The sequence below is a fragment of the Corythoichthys intestinalis genome, chromosome 4, assembly GCF_030265065.1.
Source record: "Corythoichthys intestinalis isolate RoL2023-P3 chromosome 4, ASM3026506v1, whole genome shotgun sequence".
Taxonomy (NCBI): Eukaryota; Metazoa; Chordata; class Actinopteri; order Syngnathiformes; family Syngnathidae; genus Corythoichthys; species Corythoichthys intestinalis.
In genome coordinates, this window is record NC_080398.1 from 42,233,584 (window position 1) to 42,253,752 (window position 20,169).

General features: G+C 38.4%; 1 protein-coding gene across 1 annotated transcript; it reads right to left on the minus strand.

Moving 5' to 3' along the window:
• Positions 1-1,157: 1,157 nt before the first annotated feature.
• Positions 1,158-17,455, minus strand: LOC130915141 (ammonium transporter Rh type B-like). The gene is made up of 11 exons (XM_057834939.1): positions 17,202-17,455; positions 9,913-10,099; positions 8,949-9,099; positions 8,733-8,880; positions 8,490-8,656; positions 6,321-6,458; positions 6,128-6,261; positions 5,934-6,055; positions 3,032-3,105; positions 1,581-1,653; positions 1,158-1,478 (listed from the first exon to the last, which is right to left on the minus strand). The coding sequence occupies exons 1-11, from the start codon at positions 17,389-17,391 to the stop codon at positions 1,456-1,458; spliced, it is 1,407 nt and encodes a 468-aa protein (XP_057690922.1). The 5' UTR covers positions 17,392-17,455; the 3' UTR covers positions 1,158-1,455.
• Between the last annotated feature and the right edge of the window lie 2,714 nt (positions 17,456-20,169).

Sequence of the window (20,169 nt, forward strand, 5' to 3'; positions counted from 1 at the left end):
AACTTCCTGTTGATTTGGGGACATTTCGTGGACATGTCCGGGTCATATCAGGTCATTTGGGGGGCGTGTCCTGGTCATATCAGGTCATTTGGGGACATTTGAGGGGACGGGTCCTGGTCATATCAGGTCATTTTGGGACCTTTGGGGGGGCGTGTCCCTGTCATATCAGGTCATTTGGGGACATTTGGGAGCGTGTCATTGTCATACCAGGTCATTTGGGGACCTTTGGGGGGCGTGTCCTTGTCATATCAGGTCATTTGGGGAAATTTGGCGGACATGTCCCATTGATATCTGGTCATTTACTGTTGATTTGGGGACATTTGTTTTTTTGCCATTGAAAATGATTGGGAAATTTGGACATCCATGGCCGTCAATGGCATCGAATTACATTTGCATCAATGGAATCCAAGTACATATGCATCAATAGAATCAACAAACATGGCCGTCAATGGAATTAAACAAAGTAAATGCCATTGAAAATGAATGGGAAATTTGGACATCCAAGGCCGTCAATGGCATCGAATTACATATGTGTCAATGGAATCCAAGTACAGTGGCATCAATAGATTCGACGTACATGGCCGTCATTGGCATCAATCCACTGTAAGTTCCATTCAAAATTCCAATGGAAGTGAATGGGAAATTTGAACCAACGATGCATCCCATTAAAAATAAATGGGAAAGTTTTTAGCAAATTTCCGGGAACTGTAATTTTTTTCCAAATTCTGTATATAACTATTATGCCTCTCACTGTCCCAAAATTTTTGATGTCCAAACGATGTGATTTGGTCAAAAATTGTAGGACTAGATTTATTTTGAAAAAAAAAATTTTTTTTCAAAAAATTATTGTTGCCTGTAGTTTCCCAGGTAGCCAGCAGAGGGAGCTGGGTTGTCATATTTAAAATAATTCCATATAAATATATATATATATAATCTAATATATTTAACCTATTAATTTAATATTTAATCTGTGTTATATATCTAACATATATTCATTTTTTTATTTCTGAGGGTTGATTAATTTTATTAATTAATTGCAACCTTAATGTTGTCTGTAGTTTTCTTTGCTAGCCAGCAGAGGGAGCTAATTTCGTAAGTAGCGGTATCGTTGCACTTTTGATGAACACATTTGTGTATAATTTAACACAACACCAAAATTACACACTCGAAAAGTTTATTTGGACAAAAATAATACAATATCGTGCCTTAAAAAACACGAGAATACAAATGGGACTTTAAAAAAAACATTAAGGGCCAATCAAAAATAGCCATACTTGTTTAACAGGAGAAAAAAACTATCATATATAAACCCCAAAGTATGGAATAATACAAATATTTGAATGAAAATTTGCCATTTTAAAGAAAGTTGGTTGTTCTTTGGTATGGAAATTGTGCTGGCGTCCTTCATCACTTCCCACGCAGGCGTGCAGCACAGCGCCACCTACAGGTGGAAGCCTAATGATGCTCATCTTCTTGTCCTTTTGGAGAAGAAACGTTCCTTTGACACGCGGAGGACCGCACGCAAGACTATGTATAATTTTATACGTGTGTGTGTTGGGGTGTGTGTGTTCGTGTTTAACCATTGAGTTTCTCGGTTTCCGCGGATACGACAGTGGTCAGCTGGTCCTCGTGGCCTTCCTCGGCCCCGGGAACCTGCAGAAATAAATCCATAAAAATAGTACTCAAATGAATGCAATACACATTTTTTTTACAGTAAATATGTATGTTGTTTTCAATTGTTACATTAAGTATCATGAATCTAATTTGTTATTTGTGTTTTTATCTGATTAATATGTAAAAAATGTTTTTTTTAAATCACTGGATGAAAAACACAAAATGTATAATAATATTCAAGTAAATGATAAAAGGCTGCAACATATTTTGTAATGGTGAAGAACCACTTGCAATGTGTTTTTAATTAATTTAATTATTGATATTATACATAACATTGAAAAAGATCATGTAAAAAAGGATATATTACTAAAACTTAATATATCTGTTATTAATTTTTTAATTCAATGGGACTTCAAGGCCAAAGCAAAGAAAGACACCAAAATAAAACAATATTATGAGATTTAAGTAATTATATCACAAGAATAAAGTTATTAAATCTATAATATTACAACTTAAATTTCGAAATATAACTATTTTTATAAATAAATATTTTTAACTATTTTTTTTCTTTGTGTGGCCAAATACTCACTTATACAAAAACAAATAATTGAAAATTGTCATATTTAAATAACAAAAATTAAAAAGCCATTAACATGAATAACTTAAATAGATTACATTCAAATGTAGTAGAATCATACAAATACTACCAAACACATTATTTTCCTTCAATAATTGCAAATACGATTAGTTACGGTGAAAAAGAAATAATCAGATTTTATTGAAAATAACACCTAAAACAAGAATACTATTCAAAACATTTCAAAATATTACATCTAAAAAATAATGTAATGAAAATAGATAGTAACCCATCATAAAATAAGAAAAAATCATCAAAATTGTAAGTAAATATCAGAAATTGAACAAATGTTTTTACTATTTCCTGAAAAATCTGAATAAATGGTTTAGGCGATTTATTATAACTCATTGACTGCCTTTGACAGCAATAGACGTCCAATCCACCCTCCCACTTCAAATGAATTTGAACATCTACTAGTCATAATTCAATTAAATTCACAGCAGTAGGATAAATGGACGTCTGTCCCCGTCAATGCCATTGAAGAGTTCAGGCGCCCATGAATAAAAACATGACGTCATATCATCTTCCTGAACGTGGCGCCTCACATCCCGAAGTAGTGCAGCGGCGCCACCTGCAGGCTTTTATTGACACTACTGACAAGTGTCTGTTTAATGCTTTGCTGCCACCTTGTGTCCATACAAGTAATTGTAAAGCACTTCTATCCCACTAGTACATGACAGACATGTACTAGTAATTGTAGCCTGTTTGACTCAGCCAAATTCCTTCTACTACTTAGGGTCACTAGTACTAATACTAGGTTAGTCAATATATTGCACTGACCTCCCAGAAGATGCTGTCCTCATAGCAGAGGGTGTCAGGAGGAGCTCCAAAGATGGGCAACTTCATGATGAAGCCTGCAATTGCACCGTGTCATTATGAATAGAACCGATTGATTTAAACCCAATCGTGCTTGAAACCCAAATGTAAAATCTCAGCCTGGTTGAAAACGCTGTACATTCAAAATCTAAGGCCTAAAACCTTCATTTGAAATCATAATTTGAAACCCAGACTCTACCTTAACCCTTATTTAAAACCTTAATCTAGGCTTGAAAGTAGGGCTGCAACTAATTAATCAGTTAAATACGGAGCCCCTAAAGGGAAATCGACAGAAATGAAATAAATTTAAACAATATGCTGCGCACCACATGGTATGTGGTGCACACTAGAAACTATCTGGTGGGCACCTAAAAGTTTCTAGTGTGCACCACGTACTATCTGGTCCGCACCAGATAGTTTCTAGGACGCACTTGATAGTTTCTAGTGTGCACCTCATACTATCTGGAGCGCACCAACTGATATCTGGTGCAACCTAGAAAGTTTCTAGTGCGCACCACATATTATCTGGTGCGTAGAAGATAGTTTCTGGGACGCACCAGCACATTTCTAGCGCGCACCACAAACTAGGAAAAGTTTTTGGTGTGCACCACCTACAGTATTATCTAGTGTGCACCATATAGTTTGTAGTGTGCACACCAGATAGTTTCTGGTACGCACCAGCACGTTTCTAGCGTGCACCACATACTATATGGTGCGCACCAGATTCTAGTGTGCACCTCCTACTATCCGGTGTACACCACATGGTGCGCAACAGAATGTTTCTAGTGTGCATCGCACCAGATAGTATGTGGTGCGCACTAGAAACTTTTTGGGTCGCACCAGATAGTATGAGGTGCGCACCACATACTATCTGGTGTGCACGAGATAGTTTCTAAAGCGCACCACATACTATCGGGTGTGCCCCCGATAGTTTGTTCACAACACATGGTGCGCACCAGAATGTTTCCAGTGCACATAGCACAAGAGTTTCGGGTATGCACCAGATAGTTTCTAGTGTGCACCAAAGAGTTTCTGTGTGCACACCACAAACAATCTGGAGCGCACCACATACTATCTGGTGCGACCTAGAAAGTTTTTGGTGTGCACCACATACAGTATTATCTAGTGTGCACCATATAGTTTGTAGTGTGCACACCAGATAGTTTCTGGTACGCACCGGCACGTTTCTAGCACGCACCACATACTATCTGGTGTGCACCAGATTCTAGTGTCCTCCTCATACTATCCGGTGCACACCACATGGTGCGCACCAGAATGTTTCTAGTGCGCATCGCACCAGCTAGTATGTGGCGCGCACTACAAACTTTTTGGGTCGCACCAGATAGTATATGGTGCGCACCTCATACTATCTGGTGTGCACGAGATAGTTTCTAAAGCGCACCACATACTATCGGGTGTGCACCCGATAGTTTGTTCACAACACATGGTGCGCACCAGAATGTTTCTTATGCGCATAGCACAAGAGTTTCTGGTGCGCACCAGATAGTTCCTAGTGTGCACCAGAGAGTTTCTGTGCGCACCAGATATTTCTGGTGCACACCTCATACAATCTGGAGCACACCACATACTATCTGGTGCGACCTAGAAAGTTTTTGGTGTGCACCACATACTGTCTGGTGCGCACCATGTGGTGTGCAACGGATAGTACGAGGTGCGGACTAGAATATGGTGCGCACCAGATAGTATGTGGTGTGCTCCAGATTGTATGAGGTGTGCACCAGAACTATCTGGTGTGCACAGAAACTCTCTGGTGCACACTAGGAACTATCTGGTGCGCACAACAAATTCTTGTGCTATGCGGACTAGAAATATTCTGGTGCGCACCAGGTGTTGTGAACAAACTATCGGGTGCACACCCGATAGAATGTGGTGCGCTTTAGAAACGATCTTGTGCATACCAAATTGTATGAGGTCCGCACCACATACTATCTGGTGTGACCCAAAAAGTTTCTAGTGTGCACCACATACTATCTATGTGGTGCGCGTAAAAACGTGCTGATGCATACCAGAAACTATCTGGTGTGCACCCGATAGTTTGTTCACAACACATGGTGCGCACCAGAATGTTTCTAGTGCGCATAGCACAAGAGTTTCTGGTGCGCACCAGATAGTTTCTAGTGTGCACCAGAGAGTTTCTGTACGCACCAGCACGTTTCTAGCACGCACCACATACTATCTGGTGCGCACCAGATTCTAGTGTGCTCCTCATACTATGCAGTGCACACCACATGGTGCGCGCCAGAATGTTTCTAGTATGCACCAGATAGTTCTGGTGCACACCTCATACAATCTGGAGCGCAACACATACTGTCTGGTGCGCACCAGATTCTAGTCCGCACCTCGTACTATCCAGTGCACACCACATGGTGCACACCAGAATGTTTCTAGGGCGCACCGCACCAGATAGTTTCTGGTTCGTACCTCATACTATCTGGTGCGCACCACACATTATCTGGTGTGACGCAGAAGGTTTCTGGTGCGCACTACATACTTTCTGGTGCACACCAGATAGTTTCTAGTGTGCACCAGAGAGTTTCTGTGCGCATCAGTTTCTAGAGCGCAAATCATACTATTTGGTGCACACTATGTACTATCTGGTGTGTACCAGATTGTTTCTGGTGTGCACCAGAAAGTTTCTTACACCATAATCTAGATTTGAAATTCTTTATTTTGAAAAAATCACTTTTTTCAAAACGCCTAATCTAGTCTTGAAACCCTCATTACAAACACTATCCCTGTAATCTGAGAAACACTATTTTGATATGTAATCCTTTTTTTATAACTGTAATCTGGATTAGAAACAATCTCACAAATAGTTTGAAAACAATGAGAATGTAAAGCATACCAACAATGAGCCCCCCGAGGAGAGCGATTCCGAGTGTGACGGCCAGGGAAATGGCTTGCCGGACGCCCTGGAAGGACGCTTCCACGTCGCCAGTGGCCACGTCCGGGAACACGTCGGCCATGCTGAGTGAGGCAAGTACACGACAATTTCAGATCAACTACCCCGCCCTTGTTGCGCCTCATCCGTGAACTCACCCATCTCCGTAGGTGTCGGAGGACGCCACGGCGGCAGTTACAGCCCCCACGATGGCACCCAGGACGCCGGGCATGCCGTGGAGGTTGTGGACGCCACACGTGTCTTGAATCTTCAGCCTCTTCTCTAGAATGGGCTGAACACAAGCACGAGGTCCAATAACTATTGGACGTAACGGGGCGGGCGTTTCAGTACCGAGAGAAACTTGAATCCGAGGACGGAGATGACTCCGGCCAGGAAGCCCACGATCATGGAGCCGAAGGGCGTCAGCATCATTTCGCCCGCCGTTCCCGCTGCCACGCCGCCGGCCAGCGCCGCGTTTTGGATGTGCACCTACCGCAGTACCACCACAAAAACATTGTCATTATCATTTGGAAACCCTCAGGCACTGAACGTTTAAACTCTAATCTGAAACCGTGTGTCTTGTTTGAAACCAATGAAACCTTAACTGTGGTTTGCAACCCTAATTTGATCCAAAACCTCATCTTAAAACCCATTTAGAAACCATAACGCTGTCACCGAACCCCAATTTTAATCCTAAACATTTTTGAAAGTGAAGCATATCCTATTCCAATTGGATTCCTCCAGAAAACTGATTTTTAGGGCTAACTGTTCACACTATTTTCAGCAAGTGTCCAAATCCGATCTGGGCCTGTTCAGGCTGGACCACAATATTGATATTAAAGTTAGTAATGAAACTACCTCCCATATGTGGTTTCAATCAGTCATGAAAAAATTCAGATTTATGCGCTTTGTGACTGTTCACACTACAAAAGTGCCATCTGGTTTCAATCTGGATTGGCAAAAAAATGGATTTTGGCTGCCAGGCTGAACAAGGCCTCATTTTAAACCCTAACATGCCTCAATACCATCATTCCTCCTGACTTGGATCCATAATCTTGATTGAAAAATCCACTTTCGTCTTGAAGCCCTAATTTTGAAACCTAAAATTTTCTGAAGGCCAAAATTCTAAACCCTGATTCTGTCTTCAATTACTAACTTTTGCTTAATACCATTATTGCAACCCTAGTTTGCAGCTGTAATCTAGTTTTATGAACTCACTTAAAGCCTGATTCAAAATCCTTGAAACGGAAGAGGTCAAAGGTCAAAGGGCCAAATTGAATTTGTCTGTCTGTCTGTTGTGGTCAAGATAACTGAAAACTAGATAACAAGATAACTAAAAAAAAAAAATAAGTAATAGGATTTATTTGTTATATGAAACGGAACAGATGATTAAATTTTGAGGTCAAAGGTCAAATTGAATTTGTATGTTTGTGTTTAAAATAACTCAAGGAAGCACACACGTATTACGACAGGCTATGTTTCTGACATAAAAACGAAAGAGGTGATGACATTTTGGGGTAGTAAGGTCAAAGGTCGTAGTGCCAAATTTCAATTTGTCTGTTGTGTTCAAGACAACTAAAAAAAAAGTCATGGGATTATGTCAAATTTGTAGATGTTTATGATATAAAATGAAAGAGTGATGAATTTTTAATGAGGTCAAAGGTCACAGAGCCAAAATGAATGTATGTTTGTGTTCAAGATAACACAAGAAGAAAAAAAAAGATAATTATTTGAGTTGTCTGGCCGAAACTGAAACGTTAACAAGTGTTGCTTTAAGGCTAAAACGCAACTCAGTGTATTGTTAAGTTTATTCTACTTATTTTCATTATATATAGTAGTTTGTAGTTATTTATTGTTATTAAAGGCGTTTGTACAAGGACTGGTCACAGCTTAGCACAGCAGTTATGCTTATTGAGCATTAGATGTCTCCAAATTAAGATGCTTGGGATATGTTATGTGAGCATTATTATAATTATTAAAGCATCCAGTAGGGCATCACAATATAATTAGCCATAAAATGTTAAGTCCACTGCCGCATATATCGGTATCGGTTTGATATCGGCATCAGATTTTTGGAGTTGCACAATATCGGGATATCGGTTAAAAAGTCATTATCGGACAACTAATAATGATCAAATTTGCAGGATGTGTTTTTAATCTGAAACGAAAGAGGTGATTATTGATTGGGGTCATGAGGTCAAAGGTCACAGAAGAATGAATATCTTTTTCCCATAAAAAATTATGGTGGGCCACTGGTGGACTTCTCTATCAGTCAGAGTCACTGAGATTAAGTCAAGATCAAGACTTTTGCGAGTCAAACCCAAGATCAAGACTGAAACCAGTCTCGCGTGTACAACACTACGCCAACATGCTTCAGCCTTTCATAACATCCAGATCAGATAAACCTCACTCACGTCTCGCCAGCCTACTACGGCGGCTCCTTTATCATCTCCGATCACTAAACTCGGATTCCAATCGGCGTCAACTTGGCGCCACGCGACTATCCGCTCCAAACCTCACCATGTCCAGCTTTCCGTCATGAGCGGTGAGGGCCGACATGCCGTACGTGGCTAGCGTGCACGCGGCTAGCGAGTAGTACGTGTTCAAAGCCGTGCGGTGCTGGTCGTCGCCGTGCGCCGTGATGGCAGAGTTGAAGCTGGGCCAGAACATCCAGAGGTAGATGGTACCTGCGACAAGAAGCGTAGGATAACTCATTCGTTAGCATTGAAAAAGCTAGCGAATGAGTTAAAAATGTGTTTTTACCGATCATAGCGAAGAGATCCGAGTGGTACACTGAGCAGTTCCGGTGCTTGCTCTTATCCAGGTTAGGTCGGTACAGAACCCGAGCCACTATGAGGCCGAAGTAGGCCCCGAAAGTGTGGATGGTCATGGACCCGCCCGCGTCCTTAGCCTGGGAAGGACCCAGCAGTTCTAGATGGTTTTGAAACGGTGTTCGAATAGAGAACCGAAAGAACTGACCCCCAAAGCGGACAGAAGGATGAATTCATTGACGGCAAACAGCGTGACTTCAAATAGCGCCATCACCAGGAGCTGGATAGGACTGGTTTTGCCCAGAACTGCGCCGAAGGAGATCAAGACAGAGCCGGTGCAGAAGTCAGCGTTGATCATGCTGGAAGAGAAAAATATTTTGAATAAAAAAATTAATGGATTTAAATATTTTAGTAGTATAGTACATAAAATACAGATTAAAAACAATAATTTTAAAAATCCAGTGAATTTTTTAAAAGTAATCATTTTAAAATTCTAATATAATAATTATACTCTATTAAATTCAATATTTTATTAATTGAAATCAAATTTAAAATGAAAATTTTAAAAAATGAGAAATAAATGAATAAATATTTTAAGATACATTAATGCATAAATACAGTGAATTTTAAAAAGATTTTTGTAATTAAACAAAAATTAAATAAAATTTAAATATATTAAATATTTTATACATTTGAATAAAATTTAAAATAAAAAAATAAATATTTTGATATACTAAATATACTAATGAATGAATAAATACAGTAAATGTTAAAAAAAAAATTAACAAATTTAAATAAAATTAAATAAAACTCAAATATATAAAATACTAGTTTGAATAAAATTTCAAATGACACAAATTAAACAAAAAATAAACAAAGAAATATTTAGAAATATATTCATGCATAAATAAATACCATAAATATTATATTTAATTTTAAAATCAAATGGACAAAACACTAATTCAATAAAAAATAGAAAAAAGAAAAAAATTAAAGAATATGAATGGAATTCAAATTAAATTTATATATTAAATGAATTAATAATAAAAATCCTACGGAAAAAATTAAGTAAGATAATACAATTTTTTTTGAAGAATAAAAACAATATAAATATCAATTAAAACAAAAAAAAAAACTCCTTCTGCAATTGAAAAGTCAGTTTTTCTGGTCACCTCTCCACTCCAATGTGTATTTTCCCCCCATGCATGCCATGGAAGAACCCTTGCATGAGCGTGGCCCACTGCAGCGCGAAGGCGGCGATCAAGAAGTTAAAGCCCACACTGCTGAAGCCATAACGCTGCAGGAAGGTCATCAGAAAGCCAAAACCGATGAAGATCATCACGTGGACGTCCTGGAAGCCTGCATAAAAAGAGGCGTTCCGCATGGCTCAATGCTTTGCCCTATAACTTTTCACTTGAAGCAGAATACAGAATCCGAACACTGTCTATTCATATCCTAATTAGTAACTAACCGACAACCTATTCTTAAGCCCTCAGCTTCTTATTGACAACTAATTTCAAATACAAATTAAGTTAAAATAGAAAAAAAAATGTCCCTTCACTCTCACTGCATGTGTAAATAATCCGCTGTCCAAGGGCCACTGTTGCCATGGCGACATTCTTTGGCAAAGACACAATCGTAAGTGGTGCCAGCGTACCCTTGTTGGCCTCGTGGCCCACTTACAACAATACACGTGAATCAACAACAATTAATAAAAGTAGGAACATAGCCAACCCGAAGCTATTACGTGACTGTTAAAAAGTGACCGTTAACCTGTTTACCATAATGACCTGTATGCTTGCACACACACGGTGTATATACAAAAAAAAAAAAAACGCTGAATAATAAAGTGGCCTTTGTTTTGCATGACGGCAAGGGCGTCGGCTTGTCTGCACACTGTAAAACGTAACTGACCAACTCAATCACACCTGCTGTGTCATTATCAAGCGATCTTATCTGCAACGGTAGGACACAGAAAGTCATAAATTGCATGCTACAAGTCAAAACACAATAAAGGAACTGTCTGATAATGAGTAAAATAAGTGTGACGGCACTGTAACAAAAGTCAGAAAAAGAAGCATCGAGAAAGAAATTACAAATCAAGACAGTATTGCTCAACAAGGATTCCTAAAAAAAAGCACAAAATTCTGAAAAATAACCGTTGTGAGAAATTTACACAACAAGGCAATCTAAAAAAAAAAGTCTGAAAAAGAAGCATGTTGGAAAAAAAACTGTGTGTACTTCCAGAATCGTGAGGGAAGGGGGAATGACTTTGAAAAAGAAGCACATGCAGAGTGAACAGACAATGACAAAAATTTACAGCATAAAAGCCAGAAAAAGAACCAAAGAGTAAAAACTGAGAAATCAAGACAGTAGTGCTCAACATGGATTTTCGAGGGGGAAAAAAAGGACTGAGTCAAAGAAGTATGACAAAAGTGTGCTTAAAAAAATTGAAAAATAACGTAAAACGTAAAGAATTTACACAACAATACCATTTAGGAAAAGTCTGAAAAAGAACCATGTTGAGAAAAAGGACAAAATGTTAAAACTCCCAAAATCTTGGCAAAATTTTGAAAGAAAAAAAAACTTGAGAAGGAAGCACATTCCGAGTGAACAGACAATGACAAAAAATGAGGCATAAAATCCTGAAAAAGAATCATATTTGAAGAATTGCAACAAATCATTGGTATGCATTATAAACAGAGAACAAAACTGAAAAATATTAAGAATCACATACAGAGTGAAAAAACAATTACAAAAATCTGCGACATAAATGCCATAAAATGAAGCACAGAGAAATGGGAAGTCAAGACAGTAGTGCTCGACAAGGAAAAGTCTGAAGAAGAAGCATGTTGCGAAAAAGGACAAAACGTGATAACTTCCAAAATCTTGGGGGAAAAAAGCTTGAAAAAGAAGCACATAACAAAAAATTATGGCATGAAAGCCTGAAAAAGAATCACAGTTGAAGAATTGCAACACAAATTAGCTGTATGTACAGAGAGAACAGGTATATAGTAAATCATATATTACACAAAAGCTTGAAAAAGAAGCACAATGTGAATGAAGTGACAACGTACAACACAAATGCACTACAAATAAGCCTGAAAAAGGAGGACAGAGTTAAGAAGGCCAACAAAACATGAGTGATATGCTACCCTACCCTGAAAAGGAAGCACAGCGTGAGAGAAGACATTAAATATGACAGTTGTGAACAGAAAAAGAAGCACAGCATAAGAGCAGTGATGAAGTGCGAAGTATGGAAAATCTGGCAGCAGTTTGCATTGTGAATACACAAAGCCTGAAAAAGAAGCATGTAATGAAAGGAGTGAGAAAAGTATGATGCACAAAAGCCTGAAAAAGAAGCACAAACAACATGTCACACTTGATGATTTTTCTCCGTCTGTGCTTCTATAATCTACCGTAATTTTCAGACTATAAGCCGCTACTTTTTTTCCTTCATTTGGATACCTGTGGCTTATAGTCCAATGCGGTTTATTTGTCGATTTATTTGGGTTAATATTAGGGCTGTCAAAATTATACTGTTAACGGGCGTTAATTTTTTAAATTAATCACGTTATAATATTTGACGCAATTAACGCAGATGCCCCGCTCAGACAGATTTAAATGACAGTACAGTGAAACACTCACTTGTTGTGTTTTATGGAGTTTTGCCGCCCTCTGCTGGCGCTTGGGTGCGACTGATTTTATAGGCTTCAGCACCCATGAGCATTGTGTAAGTAATTATTGACATCAACAATGGTGGGCTACTAGTTTATTTTTTGATTGAAAATTTTACAAATTTTATTAAAACGAAAACATTAAGAGGGGTTTTAATATAAAATTTCTATAACTTGTACTAACATTTTTCTTTTTAGAACTACAAGTCTTTCTATCCATGGATCGCTTTAACAGAACGTTAATAATGTTAATGCCATCTTGTTGATTTATTGTTATAATAAACAAATACAGTCCTTATGTACCATATGTTGAATGTATATATCCATCTTGTGTCTGATATTTCCATTCCAACAATCATTTACAGAAAAATATGGCATATTTTATAGATGGTTTGAATTGCGATTTATTGCGATTAATTACAATTTTTAAGATGTAATTAACTCGATTAAAAATTTTAATCGTTTGACAGCCCTAGTTAATATTTAACACTTCATTTGACAGCGGTGTCATAAGACTGTCATAATTGTGTCATGACACTATCATGGGCATTAATAAATGCTTGTGACAGATGTTATTTAGTATTACCTGGCAAATTATGTCACTAACTCCATTTAAGTACAGCTTGGATCTTTTACATTAATACTATCTATAAATCTATTATCATTAATGCTTTGGACAGTGTCATGTCATAATTATGATTGTCTAATGACAGTCTTATGTCTCCACTGTCAAATAAAGTGTTACCAAATACCATAATTAGCAATTAATAGAAAAAAAAAAATTGGATACCTGTGGCTTATAGTCCAATGCGTCTTATTTGTTGATTTATTTGGGTTAATATTCAACACTTCATTTGACAGCGGTGTCATAAGACTGTCATAATTCTGTCATGACACTATCATGGGCATTAATAAATGCTTGTGACTGATGTTATCTAGTATTACCTGGCAAGTTATGTCACTAACTCCATTTAAGTACATCTTGGATCCTTTACATCCATTCAAAAGGGAAATAATTGGCCGGTTAACACTAAATGACATCTGTTATAAGCATTCATTAATGCTTTGGACAGTGTTATGTCATAATCATGATTGTCTAATGACAGTCTTATCTCTCCACTGTCAAATAAAGTGTTACCAAATACCATAAATAGCAATTAATTTAAAAAAAAAAAAAAACTAACAGTAACTAAAGAAATGTTTAGCACAGAACATGATTTTTGATATTTGCAGCACTGCAGTGTATGCTAGGAGGCATGTTGGAACACAACAGTGTTGACAGCAGGTGGCAGCAGAGGTTGCCTGTCTCCCCCAAGGCAGCAGTGTTGGCCAAATAAAGTTTCTTGGAGCGATGAAGCTTTGCAGCCAATTGGTTCAAAGTTTCATGGTGGTTCGTTTGGTCTTATGACAGTCATATGATGCCGCTGTCAAATAAAGTGTTACCGGTTCATATCTTTTGGTGTAATTATCCCATAATACAGTGAAAACAGCTGCGGCTTATAGTCCAGTGCGGCCTATCTATGAACAAATGCTGTTTTCGTGCCAAATTTGGTGGGTGGCGGCTTATAGTCAGGTGCGTCTTATAGTGCGAAAATTAGGGTACTTTTTTTGTAGTACACTGCTGTCACATTTTTAGTCTTTTCTTAGCCTGGGCTTCTTTTCCAGACTTTTTATGCTGTTTTAGCTGACTGTATGAACCCAACACTGGAACTGTGAGGCTGAAAGTTAAGTGTCTCCGCGTTGTAGATGAAGACTTCGGATAAGAGGAAAGCATTTGTCTATCGGCATTCTCATCATTCTCGCCCGCAGGAAAGTCAGAAAACGACAAGCGCTCACTCGCTCGTCACTTTGACGGACACCTTGAGTTCGAGGGAGCGGCGGGGGCGTCTGCGGGTCACTTACTGCTTGCACGTCACATGACTCCAAAAGATTGGAAGGCCATTGTTGTTAATGGTATAAGAGCTTAATTCATTGGCTGCCATTGATTGCCATTGATGGCGCAAGGCGTTTAATCCACTTTGACTGGGAGTTGCGAATGAGCAAATGTCATCTTTAATGTGATTAAAGTGTGTATTAGGGTTGACACAGTTAATTGACTAATATATCACAAGATTAACTAACAACTATTTGATGTTAGTCGATGAAACCTAAAAATTGTTCAAATTATCATTAATTTATTCACTGCCAGTTTTGGTCGATTTTAGCGACGCCGGTGGACAATAGCGGTAGTGTAATCCAGTTGTGGCAAAACAGTAGCATATGACTAGTGCTGCAAAGATTAATTGATTAACTCGAGTATTTGGTTAGAAAAAAAGATTCAAGTTAAATTTTGCTGCTTCGAGTAATCGTTTAATTAAAGTGGTGTCATAATGTTTTATATTGAAAGTGTTTGCATTTAGTTTTATTGATTTGGGTCGCTACACTGCCCTCTAGACTGCCTCACTTCACATGGCTAAATCCAGCTGCTCCGCGGCAAGACCAACATAAGTTTTTGTTTGAGCTAATGTTTTTTTAAATGCATTCGTGATTTAGTTTATAGGTATATTTAGCCAGTTTTTGTGAAAATATGTGTCTGAACCATTTATTAAGAGGATTTAAGAAAAAAACAAAAACATGTGCGTTTTATAGCATTTATGCTCGCGGACATTTGCTACGTCAGTTAGCCAATTGTTTGTTTGTTGTTGTTGTTTATACCGTTTGAGGCTCAGCTCAGGTATTTTAATTTTTCATTTTCCTTATCCGATTACTAGATTATTCGAGCGAACTAGTTCATCGATCAATCGACTACTAAAGTAATCAATAGCTGCAGCCCTACATATGACAGTTAGCAACCGTGTGACTTAGTGTTGCCTAACCCATCCAGTTGAGGGGGGTTGTCACGCCAATGTTTATTTTGTGTATTCTGGTAGCCTCCCTTTTTTCATCCTCAGACAAAACTTTTTGTCTGTTTTGTTGCTCTGCCATCTTTGCAGAGTTCGCACGAAAGCATTCGCATCGATTTCCGTCTTTATAACGAATGGGGTCAGGGGAAGTGACGTATGCCATAAAGCAGCCAGCATATTTGTAGTTTTTTTTGTGGCATGGTTCCTGCCACCCTCCTCAAAGTTATTAGTGCCGGTGAAAGCAACACAGAGACCCTCAAGATGTAAAAGAGGTGTCATTCAACTAGTTGTCAGTTGACATATTATCACAACTGTTATGAAAATATTTTCTAAAGGTTGAAAAGTTACCTAGTGTTGCTTTCAATGTTTACTTTGTATCTTTAGAGGTCAAATTATGGATTCAATATCCGTGAATAAGAGGTTAAATGATAACTTAGATATAGGTCGAATGGATTTAATATTATATTTTTTGGTGCCTTTTTTTTTTAAATAAAGTTTTATGTACAATTTTTTATTGACATTAAAACAAAAAAGGAAAAAGTAAATATTTTGTTTTATTTTATTTTTTTAATAATTTTTCAATAAATTTCTAATTAAAAAAAAAAAAGTTTCCTCCTCCTCCTATTTGATTTTTCTAAATGTTTACTTACCGTAATTTTCGGACTATAAGCCGCTACTTTTTCCCCTCATTTTGAATCCTCCGGCTTATAGTCCATTGCTGCTTATTGTTGATTTATTTGGTTAATAGGTAACACGTTATTTGACAGCGGCATCATATGACTCCCATAAGACCGTCATAACTATGACATGACATTATCATGGGCATTAATGAATGCATATGACAGATGTCATTAAGTGTCATCTGGCAAATTATGTCACAAACTCAATTTATGTCGAGCTCAGATCTTTTACATCCATTCAAAAGTAAGATAATTTGCCGGATGACCCAAATTACATCTGCCATAAGCCTTTATTAATTCTCATGGCAGTGTCATGTCATAATTATGATAGTCTTATGACAGTCTTATGGCGCCACTGTCAAATAAAGTGTTACCGAATACCAGAACTAGCAATTAATGAAACAACTGGAACAGTAACTGAAGAAATAATTAGCACAGAACATGAATTTTGATTGTTATTTACATCTTTAGCGCTGCAATGCATGCTAGGAGGCATGTTGGATAACAACAGTGTTCAGAGCAGAGGTTGACTGTCCCACAAGGGAGCAGAGATGGCCAAATGAAGCTTTTTGAAGCTTTCCAGCTAATTGGTAATTGTATGTATGTATGTATACTTAATACAGTGAGGACAGCTGCTGTTTATAGTCCAGTGCGGCTTATCCATGAACAAATGCCGTTTTTTTTTTTTTTGGCAAATTTGGTGGATGGCGGCTTACAGTCACGTGCGCCTTATCGTCCAAAAATTACGGTACATTTTTTTACGACAGTAAATATTCTGTGATTTTATTTGCATTTTATTTTAGTTAAATACATGAAGTCCACATGCAAAGGCTTTCGCAGGGCCACACAAAATGATGTCGGGGGCCAGATTTAGCCCCTAGACCGCTGGTTTGACACCTGTGCTATAACCTGCACCTTTTCGGCACCGAACAAGTGAACGCAATAACACTTGAGATGGTTTTCATGCTTTTGGGGCTAACATACTTGTGGTTAGCACATCTGCCTCACAAAATTGTCATGCCAAGCAGTTTGGATCTAATTAAAATGTCATTATGGAACTAATAACCTTAAGCAACAATAGATCATCTTGTTTCTATTAAAAGAGTGAAGAAAATAAGACTTTCATAAGACTGGAAAAGCTCCAACTGGAATTAGAGACACCAGAACGATGCTCAGTGGACCATTTTTCACACAAATAAGAGTGTTTCCACAACAAACTCACTGGGATAGCGGTAGTAGAAGTCGTTATCATATTCCGAGAGGTTGTGCTTCTGCTGGTGCTCGTGCCATTTCCTCGCGTCCACCTCGTCGTCGTATTGGACCAGCACGCCGAAGAGGATGATGAGGATAATCTGCAGGATGAAGCAGACCACAGGCAGCTTCAGCCGCATGTTGGTGGACGCGTCCGTCATTGTTGCCAGAACAGACGCGTGCTTGCAAGAGAGAGAGGTTCTGGAAGGGAAATAGAACAGTGAGGTTTTAAACTCGCATGCCTTCTCAAACAAGAGGCAGGGTCAACTTTAGCCACGCCCCTTACCTCCAGGTAAATGGCAACTTGGCCCTAAGGTAAGGGCGATATATAACTTGCAGTTACGTAAGATGTGTGAATGTTTATTTAGTGGAGTTTATGTTCAGTATTTGCATTTAACTTAGTTGAGGATGTCTTGAAAAGTCTTAAATTTGATATTTAGCTTAAAAAAAAAAGTTCCCCGATAGCAGGTGACTGTGCCGGATCCGGCGTCAGCTCGCCAGATTCACATAGCAATCACGCCTGCTGAACATCAGTATGCCAGATGCGGCCGGGATCATCAATCTGACAGTCCAAATAATAGGTTATGCACAGTCCTGGGCCGAACCGTGCAGACCTGACGCGCTCAAAAATCTGAAATTTAACGGTCGATGTTTGACGTCCCAACAGCGCGCACCCTGAAGACGGGCATCCGCGCTGCGACACTAAACAGGAGAACATGCAGGAGTCTGGACACAGGGTCTCGGAGGACAGCATATTTTCATGGTAATTCCAAGTTGTAATCGTGTTTTGAAGTCACTGCTTGACTGTTTAAATGAGTTATTCAAGTGAGCGTTAATAAAATGGACGGTGTATTCAAATGATCTGCCATCTCTGCAGTGGCGCCCCCAGGGGGTGCCCAGGGGTGGCCACGGCCACCTCTATAAATTTGTTGGCCACCCCACTGGCCACCCCGCTTGCCAGTAGAGCTGGGAATCTTTGGGCACCTAACAATTCGATTACGATTACGATTCAGAGGCCCCGATTCGATTATAAAACGATTATTGATGCACCCCCACCTTTTTTTTTTTCTTTTTTTTTTAATGTTTTGTACATTAGTTCCAAAATTGTTCAAAAATACTCTCAGGCTAAACCAAACTACTATTTCAGTATCAAGTTAACATATAGCAGTAAACAAATATACAAAAATAACATTAAATAAAAAACTCCAGTCCCCATTCTGTATCAGCAGCTTTAAACTACATTCAATTAATTTAATGTTGTGAATCAACTGTTAAATTTGTTAAAATTGCTCCCGTTATTCCATAATTTCCCTTTTGTCTACATTCGACATGTGAAAGTTTTAAAACTATTTTAAAGATAGATTCAAGTCCATACTTTACCGATTTAGGAGTATTTTAGATAAAAAGTTAATTAGGTGTGCTTGGAATGTTCGCAACGGCAGCCTTGCAGGGAAGTGTACTGCTTTAAGATGGCGGCCGTTTACTAACGCCCGCATCTAGCTTTTTGTAGATGTGCTGCTAACACTACCAAATCGATATTGCATCTAGTCCTATATAAATGATATCCACTGTAACATTATATGGATGTACTTTGTAGCAGCTTTTCGGCAGCAGTCAGGTATGTTGTTGCGTTTTTTTATCTCGTGGCATGAGTTGAGCTCGAGCCGTGAGTTGAGCATTGGCATTACCCGAGGGGCCGGGTAATGAGAAGCATGATGTTTAGCTACTCTCGCTCCGCGGCGCGCTTAGTGTGTTGTACTTCTGCTTTACTTGGCATATTTCAATAATCGGAATTTGGATGATTGTGAATCGTTCTCGAATTTTCCACAGCCGAATCGCGAATAATCTAAGAATCGGAAATTTTGCACACCTCTACTTGCCAGTATATCGTTAGATTGTTGTAGCATCAGTTATGCATTTCATCCCAAAGGCAAATCTGCCAGCACCTGCTTTTCCCCAGTAATTATTTGTTTTGTTAAATGTACACCTTATGCTTAATATATACATAACACAATAAAACAGAATCGTTGTGGAACTCAAAATGTTGACTGGACGGTTATGGACTATGCACATTAAATCATTAGTAACATCAAATATTACACAATACACCAAAGTATATCAGTAGCCGTGTCTTTAAGTCTTTCTTATAGTTTTCCCTGACCTTTTTACTGCAATAACATAACGAAAACCTGAAATTATGGCTTTTAATTTTGGTGTGCCACCCCAAGATTTTAAGTGGCCCCATCTGGCCACCCCTATGAAAAATTTCTGGAGGCGCCACTGCATCTCTGCAAGTTAAGTACCGTATTAGCCCGAATATAAGACGGCCCTGATTATAAGACGACCCCCTCTTTTTCAAGACTCAAGTTTGAAAAATGACTTTTTGAACACCAAATTAATTTTTATACAGAAAAAAATTACAGTACATCAGAAACAAATAATTATAATATATTTGAGAGAAAAAGCATGTTATTTTGCCTCATTCAAATCTTAATATCGGAACATTTAAATATGTAAACTAAAGTGCACTCCCATTCGTAAATTAATGGCTTCTGGTTTTTGAAATGTAAATAAACCAATCTATTGTGATAAAACAACAAAATTGCAATAACTGCATTAACCATCAAAGTGAAGTCTAACTGTAACTGTAGTCTTGAAACAAATCTGAATAAGGAAAAACATCGCAATAAAATAATGCTAACTGGTTAAACTAGTAGCTGAGATTCGTCATGACAGAACATCGCTTCAATTATATCTGGCGCCATCTAGCGTCGTGAATGGGGAGAGTAGCTGAGATCTGACTTAACAGAACATCGCTTCAATGATATCTGGCGTCATCTAGCGTCGTGAATGGGTATAATGTCTAGACCGCGAATATAAGACGACCCCCTCTTTTTCAATCTTATTTCAATGCAAAAAACACCGTCTTATATTCAGGC

What these genes read in the sequence shown, in the direction of transcription:
- LOC130915141 (XM_057834939.1), bottom strand. Translation starts at nt 17,391, where the DNA reads ATGACGGACGCGTCCACCAACATGCGGCTGAAGCTGCCTGTGGTCTGC. An exon ending in GGATCTCTTCGCTATGATCG is followed by an intron (nt 8,657 to 8,732) that starts GTAAAAACACAT and finishes TTCTTGTCGCAG; the next exon opens with GTACCATCTACCTCTGGATG. An exon ending in CCTCGGGGGGCTCATTGTTG is followed by an intron (nt 3,106 to 5,933) that starts GTATGCTTTACA and finishes GTGCAATTGCAG; the next exon opens with GCTTCATCATGAAGTTGCCC.